Genomic DNA, 11,603 nt, shown 5'->3' on the forward strand with positions numbered 1-11,603 from the left:
GACAGAGGAGCAGAAAGCCAGTCGGAAGTCTACAGGGCTAGGTTTAGGACGAGAGTCCGTGCTAAAGGAGAGAGCCTGCAAGAGCTGGCATAGGACTTGGAAAGCATGGCACACAAGGCCTACCTAACTGCACCACCCGATCTCCTCAGGTTGTTGCTGAGGGTTCAGTTCGTAGATGCCTTGGACAGTCCACAACTTAAGATACAAGTGAAGCAAGCACACCTCTCTACCATGCAGGATGCAATGGCCAGAGCTCTCGAATTTGAATCCTACTTTAAGTCCAGCACAGAGGTACCAATGTTGGTACAGTCTTCTGGATTCAAGGCCAGAAAAGGTCAGCTTTCAGAGAGGTTTGAGGGACTTTGCTGGCACTGTAATAAACCTGGGCACAAAAGAGCTCAATGCTGGAAACTTCAACACAGGGGAGATGATACAGCAGGAAAGACTGCTACCTAGAAAGGCTGTTGGAACTGTGGGGAGCAAGGACATCTGAGGAGCCAGTGTAAGAAAAATACCACCAATAAGTCAGCTTCAGGAAACCAGTAATGGTTGGTGCTGAGGGATGCCACCAACCTCCATCGTGAAAGTCCCAACAGCTAAGTGTAAAATGGCAAGCACACATAGTATCTACGTGACAGGGAAGCTGGATGGCCAAAGGTGCAACTTTGTCATAAATTCTGCATCTCAAGTTGTCTTCTCCATGGGAAGGCCCATATGACATAGTGGGTCGTCTCTCAGACGTGACTTTCCGGGTAAAATTTCAATTTCACTTTTAGCGAAAAAGAAATTTGTAGCACACACACATATATATATATATATAATTAAACAGTTGGCTCGCTGTATAATTCAAATAATGAATTAGGCGCAATGGTCTAACATTATTCTCATTCTCAAATTAATATATGTTACTGTATGGTGAGTTATTAGCAGGAAGTTATGTCTCTTGCTGCAACTTTTAATGTATGGATGCCTCTGGTAGCTCTGGTTGTTGAATGGTAGTTGTGTTGTTTGTCAAAGGTTACCTACAGGTACCTTAGTGTTTTTTCAGAGGGATGGCAGCATCCACAAAGAATGGTGTAGTCTCAAGCACTTTCCGTGCATGTGTGATCTACCATTTTTATGCTTGGTTTCTTTATTATTCTCCTTTTCATACTAGTAAATGAAGATCCCTGCTGAGTGTATAGGGTACACTGCTCCAGTAAGCATCTGTTTGGGCACTATTTTCCAATGTATCATAATTTGTAGGCAAATTGTATCATAGTTTATGGGCAATACATTAATGATTTGCTGCTAATAACACCCTTTTCTAGCCCTTTCCGCCTTAACAAGACAGGCGAGTGACGGTAAACTGGTAACCATAGAAATGGAGCCGTCATTCTTGAGGTTGACCCACTGTAAAAGGTACTCTCCCATCACCAAGGAGCCTCATTAGCACAGGACCTTATGTCGATACAGCCCTTCTAACAAATGGTAACAAGGCATCTCCATGTTTTTTCTACTCTCTAGTAACAGAACATGGCAAAGTGTCTTCTTTACTTTATAATCTATAAACCTATTCAATATGTGTGACATTATATAGCACAGGACCTTATGCCAATACAACCCTGGTAACAAGGCATCTCTATGTTGTTTCTACCCCCTAGTAACAGAGTGTGGCAAAGTGTCATCTACATTTAATGATCTGTCAGCCTATTCAGAATGTGTGGCACTATCTGACACAGTTTGCAGATCTAAGCCATATTGGCCAATCATCTCGTATTCCAGAAATTCATTTTTACTAATGTTGCACACAACTAGGCTCCATTCTCATGGAAACCAACCTGCAACACACAAAGGTAGGCCATGTTTTTCATAATAAATTACCGTCCACCAAGGGAAATTATGTATAGCCTATTGAAATAAGGCAATTGGTTCCAATGATGTCCAAAGAAGAGATAAACAGGCACATTCAAAAACCTCTGAGAAGATGCCACGGTGAGTTAAACAAACTGGAAGCACTTGTCCCAAGCTGAACACAACTCAACGGCAAAAGGAATTTCGATATTTCCAGAGCTGTTGAACATCAAGGACATGTGAGATGAGCACGAATCTACCTAAAACATTAAGTTTCGAGACTTGCGGTAAATTTATCTTCTTAATTGGGCCCTGTAGTCACCAAAGATCTCATCAGAGAAGACAACAACTACGTAGGCAAAGTAGAATAGTGAAAAAAATGCTACATAGAAAAAAAGAAAGAATACTTCCTTGCTTTCAATAAGCTACAAAAAGGATACCAAAATGACCATTCTGCATTCCCAAAATAAAGTAGGATTAATGATCTAAAATGTACAACTTCTGAATAGCCACAGCAACAGCCTAAAACTGACGATTACTAGCGAAATGTGGTGATATTTCTTTAAGGTACTATTTTAAAATAATCAATGATAGACTGTTACAGACAAATAATATTTCAAAATTCATCTGAATTTTTAATATTACAAAACATAAAGGATAGGTTTGATAATCTGGACTTTTTCAATCCGACAGAATGCAGTGTCCTACAAAAAATGTATGAAGGGATCCTACTAAAATGAACAGTCAATGTGGAGGAAGCTGCTAAAAGAAGTTTACTTTTAAAACAAGATCTTTTTTTTTTTTACCAGTGTAATGAGAAAACAGGGTTTTATCCAGGAAATATTAAATGTATTTTCATTCCAAGGAATCTGAGATTAACCCATAGTAAAACTCGAACTCAAGTCGATAGTTAACTGATCAAACTATTTTGTCTATACCAAAATGTAATTGAACTGTAATCTAAATATCTAAGGTCAAGGAATAAATAAAAATATTTTCCAGTGTATTTTTAATCTTACATTCATGTTCGAATACTAAAATACATTTAATAAACTTGAAGAGTTAATTGATTATTATATACACATTAATAAAGCAATATCTATGAGATTTATTTATATTTATAACATGGGTTTAATTTTTTAGTAAACCATATTTTATTTTATCTTTTATTCTACAGGCTGTCGATAATAGCAGTTCTTTTCGTTTCCAACTTCGGCGTTCGACACGTGAGTATTTTTTTATATTCTGACGAAATATACTGTACTCTTTTAATATATTTAGGCACATTTTCTTACAGTAACTAGCCTAGGTTTTATAAAATATTTTGTACAATTTTTCGAAAGTCTGTCTTGCTGTATGAAAGATAATTAATATCCAATGGAAGATGCGATGTCCCTTGAAACTAAATCAGTAATGAGAAGTTTTATGAGTAACAGATGTATCCCGTTACATGCTTACTAAACACTAACTACAGCAAAGTGTACAAATACTTCAACAAGCCGCCCCGTGATTTTTCAGGTGTTCCTGCCATGTATTGCCAAAAATGATAATGCAATATAAGAGAGTAACATAGATTTCAGTTAGTTTTTACAAGATCTTCTAACTTTACCATGGACAATATAATTTTCATTATTCGATATAGTGTGATTTAGTGTACTAAATCTGTAGCTAACACTAACAGTCTGAGATTTTTGTGATAGTCACACCTCTAGACATTTTCATCCTGTTAGAAGGGATACTTCTTTGTGATCCAGAACAAAATTTTATTGTGAACTATACTAAATTTTTGCTGGTTTGTGGGAACTTATATGAATCGTTCGTTATTCATTAAAAATTGAAGCATAGGTATCGGTAGTTTGTGTGATATTATATAAAAATAAAGCAGATAATAAGTTTTATCAAATCTTCCAATTAAGTAGATGTGCACTTTGACTAATTTTTTAAGTAGCAAATTGCGTACCCAGCTCTACTCTGAAAGTGTGTAAGTAAAAGTTAATTCTCAGTCCATAATGGGCTTTCTGTTACGACAGAGGAAGTCACGTGACGCCGGTAACACGTAATGAGTATCTCCAACGTTCCTGAAGGCTCAAGTGTCTGCTAGACGCCCTCTATTTTGTATTTATAAGACTGGCGAGAAGTGACGGCATAAATAATTGAATTGCATACAGAGAGATATAGAGACAGATAATTGAGTCAAGCCGTAAGTAAAGTGCGTGAATGGTTGTGAATTCTAGCATGTGTTGAAGTAAAAGTGACTGTGGAAATTAAGTGTATTGCAAAGTTGTATTGAGAAAGAATAAACTAGTTTTATTTAAGAAAGGACTTGTATCGCTGAAGTTTCTCGGGAAGAATTTCTATAGGAAATTAACAAACGAACAGAGACGTAACAAACTGGTGAAAGTCTGTAAGTAAAAGTTAATTCTCAGTCCATAATGGGCTTTCTTTTCGAAGCTCTTGTAATGCACTTTAAATGTCTTACCTTAAAAGTTTGCAGGTTATTCTAAAGAGACTGCACTCTTGCGTCTTTTTTTCTCTTGAAAACGCAGAAATTGGCTGAAAATTAGCAAAATATCTGCAAGGATTTTCAGTAGTGTTCATTATTCAAGAAAACCGTTCTTAGACGGGGGAAGTGGGTCGGAACTGAGAAGGTGTGGAAGTCGAGTCGAGTAATCTTGGCAGAAATGGCTAAACAGTTGCGTCACTTCTTGTTCAAAGCAGCCCATTTCATAGTAGAGATGTGGTCAAGATGTCTACTGTCTAAATTTGGTACATTTAATGCATTAAATTTAGTAATAATCTTGAATTTTACTTCTATGGAAAGTTATATTCTGTATCAGTTATTTTCAAAAGCTTCTGTAGTAATGATATTGGGGTTATTGTATAAAATATGTTTATTATTCAATATATGGGAAAGTTTAATAGGAATTTGATTTGCTTTTTGATTACTAAGTTAGTATACTAAGTTTGGTTTGGTTTGGTCAACTCGTTTAGGACGAAATGTGTCCACAGACAGACAGAAAGTTTTACTTAGTACTAAATACTTACCGCACTGGTAAAATTTATTATGTGTAGCACGCATGTAAAGAATGTCTGTACCCCACTTTTTATTCTCAGCTGGATAAGAAGAACATCTCGACTGCACACTGTGCGTACTACACGTCACTGCTGACGAGGTTTTTCATTTTATACTAGAGCTCATCAGGTTGGCTGGACATGCTTGGTCGAAACGCTATTTGTATTAGTCATTTACAATATCTTAATTATTATGGTGCATAATGCCTTATGCTGGCAAAGTATGATCTATCAATCAGTTATGTATATACAATATTATGTCACAATAAGAATGATAATATATGTATGAATATTAATGATGTTAATATTGAAGAATTACCTTCTTGTTAATTATAGAAGTTTACATTAAATGTACCATTGTTTTTGTACAATAGGTTTATTCAAAGGATTCACAATAGAGGAAGGTAGCAATGTTGTAGGCTATGTTTTTAACTTAAGTGTTTGTAATGTTTACACAGAGGAAGGTTTGACATCACGTGATGAGCATGGCTTAATGATTATATATTTTTCTTTGAATGTTTAGGAAACGATTTGAGGTGCATAACATTCGAATTAGGGTAAATGAGATTATGATTGATTATTGGCTTAGCCAGTGTGTTAATGAGTTTGTTTGTTACTGTCAGCCAATTAATTTAGTTTTATGAGTTTGTGTTTGGATGAAGTAATAAGAAATATGCTGTACGATAACTTGTAGAACTTGTGGTCAGATAAACAAAAGTTCTTATTATCGTAAGGTAGAGCAGGCTTTGCATTATTGTTTTCATTGAATAATACAAAGCAACTGCAAAATATAAGAAGAGCTATAACAGTGGAGTAGTAATATTTTGGTAAAATAAAATCAAGTACAGCTTGAAGATGACGATACATGCTCAAAGTGAGATCGAAAACTTCACTGAAATGATGAAACAGTAGAATAAAGATCAAGAAAAAATAGACAGACAATGAGAAGAAAGTTAGGAAATAATGAGATGAATTGTAAGAACAGGACAGATTTACAGAAGAATTGTTTAAATAAATGTGACCAAAGACAAGATAGAGGAAGCTACAGGAAATAAACAAAAGGATTAAAACAACAAAATCAAAGACATACTAAAGGACATCAATGAAGTAAAAAAGGTAAGTAAAAGTCAATATCAACGAATCACGAAAGAGGGTAAATGCCAGCATAAAGTAGCTAAAAACTGAAATAGCAAATGCAAAGATCAAATAACCCACATCTCTCTCTCTCTTCGTCTGCTCAATAATTCCAAAATCAAACACCATAACTATGCAATATCAAATAGGAGAACCAATCTTATCTGTATCATGTACTATTACTGTTATGTACCTGTAGCTGCAGGACCTTCTGGACTACTCTAACTATACTACTACCTCATCAAGTTGCAGAATATATCAGGTCAGTTCAACAAAATCGCCCAATCGATAAATCAACACAGATTATGATGGAAAGATATCACGGGAAGCATATCAGGAACAGCTTGAAATAATTTCCAAAGTGAATGGCTAAAGTAGTGCACAACAATCTACTTATGTTGCTGCTCATTTAAAAGTGCTAGCTTTAACAACATTAAGCAATCTTCCAAGAGACAGCTGTAACAACTATCTGCGTTTGTGACTACCTTACCAAATATAATTTCATTATCATATCAGAGGAAAGTTTTTAAATCAAAGTTTAGGAGTAGCGTAAGAAGAAAAAAACAAGACCTTAACCGAACTTGTGAAAGTTGTGAAAAGACATGCCTGATTCTTTTATCCAGATGTTCCACACGAAATTATGGATTAGTTGGCATGCAAAAAATTCGTATATACCATAGTTGAGGTAGGTGTATATCTTTAAAGGAAACTGTTCAGTTCGCAATGGAACTTGAATCAATTAAAGTTGCAACTAAAAGCACCACCAAAGTTGGGAAGAATACTCCATCTGATGGAGTATTATTTAAAGAAGTCAGTCCTTGAATCAATGTATTCATTGACAAAATCCTTACGACATATTGATCAACACTGGTTCTATAACTACTTTTGTTTAACCTGATCTGGTGGTGAACGCTGGGAAACTGCTTCCAGAGATGAAAAATAAGATGGATTATTGCGAACAGCAAGTGGCCATAAAGTTCCAGGAAGAGGAAAGATAGAGAACTCCTTTACAGTAGGAAGCTTCTCTACACAACATGGTATGTGGGTAATTGACATTGAGTAAAAATGCATATCTAGAATAGACTTCATGCAGAGAAACAGATGTGAAGTTCGCCTTGTTATAAACATTTTCTCAGTCTGTGACGAGGAAACTCCTGTGTATTCAATGTCAACTACACTATTAGATATTGAACTTTCAGTGACAACACTGATGGAAGCACAAGATAATGAAGACAACTAACCTAAAGTGCAACAATGCGTAATCCAGAAAGTCAGGTGGTCCAAACCAAACTTCATCCACTGTGATAGTCTTTGGAGGTATGTCAATGTGTTAACTTCAAAGAAATTGTCTCTGAAGGTAAATCAATCTGAGGGAGAGTATCCATGGTTCCTGTCCAAACCAATACCAGAGGATTCTACTCAGAGGTTAGGAAGGCATTAATAGCGCATTAAACAGAGAGACGGATTCTTGCTCTGAATTTCTGATAGACATAAAGAGGAAAGAATCCAATTAGGTTTAACTAATACGTAAACTTGAAACTTCAATTAGCCATTCTTGTATTATTCGTGGTTTATTAATTTTTTACTGATTAGTAACATTACACAATCGCTGAAACAACTGAGACGAAATTAAGCTTCGTTTTAAAATCATTTTTCAACATTTTAAACCATTACTTTGCTTGACTTTAAACAAGTGTTATGCAAAATTAAACCATATTTTTACAGTTTGTGCACCCTCTCAAAGCTCATAATTAATATTACCGATTCGGCACATTAATGTTTTTGTTTGTACTTTATTTATATATTTTTGATAAAGTTAGCTCAGAATCTATAGGTTTTGGTAGCAATTTTTATACATAGTTTATATTGTTTGATTTTTGTTAAGTACAAGGCTCTGCAATTGATTATCTGTGTTGTGTCCACCACGGGTATATATAGAAACCTGGTGTTTGATGTTATAAAGCTTCGGACTTATCGCAGAGTCACCGTGGGCCATAGTTTGTAAAAGCCGATGCTTTCAACTTTGAGACATCATCATCAGAAATTTCATTAAAATAATAAAAATATCATACTTTGAACATCAAAATTATCGATAATTCTTCACCCATCTTCAAACCTGACGTCATAAAATGTGACTTGCAAAAAACACGCTGAGACGAAAATTTTTCCATTACGCATGAGTGGTTGCTAGGAAAAACAATGATAAAAGTTCACATCTATTTAATAAATTATATTGTTTTTTTCAGTTCTTAAAATATTATTAAAACTAAGCCATGGTTGAATATATATATATATATACATATATGTTACAAATATTTAACAAATATCTAAAAGTTTCTGTAAAATATTACTCTCTTTTTTTGTACTGGTGTTTTATAATTCGTGGTTTCGGTGAACAGTGAATAAACTTAATGCTTACTTTTCCACTAGGATTTCTGTGAGGAGCGATACATATCTATTCAAGTATTAAAAAGGTCTGACTATGTAGGAGAATTGTTCTGTAAGATAACAAAGTGAATCTTGTAGGCTCATTTACTGTTTGTCGATGTAGCTAGTATGATAGATCAATAATTTGTGAGCAACTTTTGTATTCTATACTGTAAACGGATCACTGAAAAAACATATTCAGGTGACTGTTATAATTTTTGAATGTGCTGGATCACCGGAAAATTGGAAATATGATGTTTAGCTAGTCTGTTATTCTCTTATCGTCCTGATTTTTCTCAGTATAGCCTGCAGGAACCGAAAAAATTGAAGTATTCCTTAGATACTCTATCATAGATTAGGGTCATGTTCTCTCCTCCTTTGACTGAGTCTTTGCCCAAAAAGAAAAGACGGCACAGGTTTACAAATAGTCATGATATTTATTGAAACAAACCTAATCAAAGTTTAGGCTAAAAGATTAAACAAGTGCTTGTGTGTCGGCTGTGGGAAGGAGGGAACAGAGAGATTTATTGATGCTTTATAAAAAAAAAAAATGACTCGCTCATTGGTCAAGAAATCAAAATCGTCTGCTCTGACCCCTTTAAAACTGCTTGTTTTACAATACAAAGAAATAACACATGAAAAGCAACCACGCAAAACAAACTAAACCTTATAACAAAGAAGAAAATAAGACAAGCCCTTTAATTAATACTGAAGTTACATAAATCAGTAATAACCCTTTGACAGATACACTATCTTACCAAAAGTCATGGGACACGGGTAGTTATGAATAAAACACGTTTTTATTCCAAGACATTAATAGCGTGTTGGCCCGCCTTGGGCCCTAATGACTGCTTCAATGCGTCATGAAAGACTGTTTCTAATTTCTGGTAAAAAGCTGGTGGTATTGTGCTCTACTCCTCCTTTAAAGCATTAGTAAGCTCCACTACTGAAGAGGGCAATCTTGGCCTTGCCCTAATTCTGCGTTCCAGTTCACCCCAAAGACGTTCTATCGGGTTGATGTCGGAACTCTGTGCTGGCCACTTCAGTGTTCCAATGTTATTCCTTTCAAACCGTTCACAATCTTTGCTTTGTGATATGAAGCCTTATCATGTTGGAAGGTGTAAGGGCCGGTAAAATTGCCACAATGTAGGACACACAGAATTATTCAGAACATCAATGTAGAACTCAGCATTCATGAATCCATGTACTGCGACTAGTGGGCCTAGTCCATACCACGAGAAGCACCCCTAGACCATGATACCACCACCTCCAAACTTCACTGTTGGGACAACACACTCAGGTAATAAGCGTTCTTCAGGCATCCTCCAGACCTTAATATATCTAATCAGCTAAACTTCTGTTTCTGTAGTTACATTTATTTAATGTTTTTAATTTCTTATTAAGTCACGTTATCTCAACTTCTGTTTCTGTAGTTCCAGTTATTCAGTGTTTATAATTTCTGGTTAAGTCACTTTATATTAACTTCTGTTTCTGTAGTTCCAGTTATTCAGTGTTTATAATTTCTGGTTAAGTCACTTTATATTAACTCCTGTTTCTGTAGTTCCCAGTTATTCAGTGTTTGCAATTCCTTTATGAATAAAGTTTTCTTAACCTTTGCTTCTCTAGTTCCATTTATTTGACATATGGTCAGTTGTTTAGGATGTTCTGTTTCTTGTATTGTTCTCGATCTGCCCTGAAACACATGGACTCTTCTGGAATTTTTTGGACTATATAATATAAACCGTTGTATAGCTTATTATTTGTAGATTACACTTTGTTTGGGTCTTGGAATATACGTGAATTTAAGATATTAGTCAGCTGAGTCTAAAAAACTGAATGGGTTACGAGGTTGTGTGCCAGATAGATATTTGTTAGATATATTATTGAATTTGATTTTCTTTATTAGATTTCTTTGAAGTTTAACACAAAGCTACACAATGAGTTATCTGTACTCTGTCCCCCACGGATATCGAAACTCGGATTTTAGCCTTGTAAATCCGCAGACATGCCGCTGTGCCACTGGGAGAATATTATTTAAAACAATAATTAGAGTGAAAATCAAATAACAACAACAACAAAAAAAAAGAAACGAAAATCATTTTATTAGAAAATCGAGGAAAGAATTATTAATATTTCAGTTAGACAGGTGTTTAGAAGATCTCTTTAATAGCATAGAAAGATGATAATTTGACGTACAATCCAACAGAAGTTAATAATATGTTTGAGTGTTTTTATTTTAAATTATATGAACTGCTAAGGTTTTGAATGAAGATTTTTTGTATAAATTTAGATTTTGTCGACGTACAAAGCCGATGATTCTCTGTCAACGTATAAAATGAATTGCCAAGATTTTCCATCAGATAACTCTAAATTTAGATAAGATTGTTTCCCTTTTGATAGTAATAAAACTTACTTATGTAGATTTGTAACTATTTTATTAATTGCATTAGTTGTTTAAGTATTTAATGCTTAAAAACAAAACTTGCTCTACCCAATAGCGGCTACGACACGAATATCATAGACGTGAAAAGAACCTATTCTACCCTCAAAATATTAGCGTAGGCATCGGTACTGGAATTGATGAGTCTGGGCCATGGGGTCCTTGGACCGAAAATAGCCAATGTTCTAGGAGTTGTGGAGGTGGGGTCACATTTCAGACCAGAACTTGCACAGATCTGAGGTAAGTTTAAGGAAAAATGGTTACATCTTAATTGGAAAGAGTCCTTTATGGATTCATTGGAATACAACTGCACTGTGATCAGCACAAGTTAATGTTGAGTAGACCAACTTGTACTTAAGCGTTTCGTGATGATCTGTACGAAAGTGTTTTTTATTTAATTGCACAATTTTAAATTTGGTTTGTTTGTAGTTAAGCAAAAAGCTACACAATCGGCTATTTGTGGTGTGCCCATCACAGGTATCGAAATTCGGTTTCTAGCGTTATAATTTCACAGACTTGCTGCTGTGCCACAGGAGGGCCAGTTTAAAATGAAATGGAACCTCTGTTTATAGGAAAAAATAAGAAAATAGGAAAACACGTACATTCAACTGTTTAATACTATATTCTCAAGGGCCTTGTTATCCTATAATATTGTGTCGTCAGCGAGGTCACGTGACTAGTATCACGCCACTTCTTT

The 11,603-nt window shown here is 35.1% G+C and overlaps 1 protein-coding gene across 1 annotated transcript in view; it reads left to right on the forward strand.

Annotated features, from left to right (window-relative positions):
• The window catches only part of LOC106468575 (papilin-like), a 140,001-nt gene that overhangs the window by 9,898 nt on the left and 118,500 nt on the right, over nt 1–11,603 (forward strand). The window contains exons 2-3 of the mRNA XM_022396914.1: nt 3,011–3,059; nt 10,965–11,146. Coding sequence (XP_022252622.1) covers nt 3,011–3,059; nt 10,965–11,146 — 231 coding nt within the window. The remainder of the gene's footprint in view (nt 1–3,010; nt 3,060–10,964; nt 11,147–11,603) is intronic.

This window comes from Limulus polyphemus, unplaced genomic scaffold, assembly GCF_000517525.1.
Source record: "Limulus polyphemus unplaced genomic scaffold, Limulus_polyphemus-2.1.2 Scaffold3058, whole genome shotgun sequence".
NCBI classification, from domain to species: domain Eukaryota; kingdom Metazoa; phylum Arthropoda; class Merostomata; order Xiphosura; family Limulidae; genus Limulus; species Limulus polyphemus.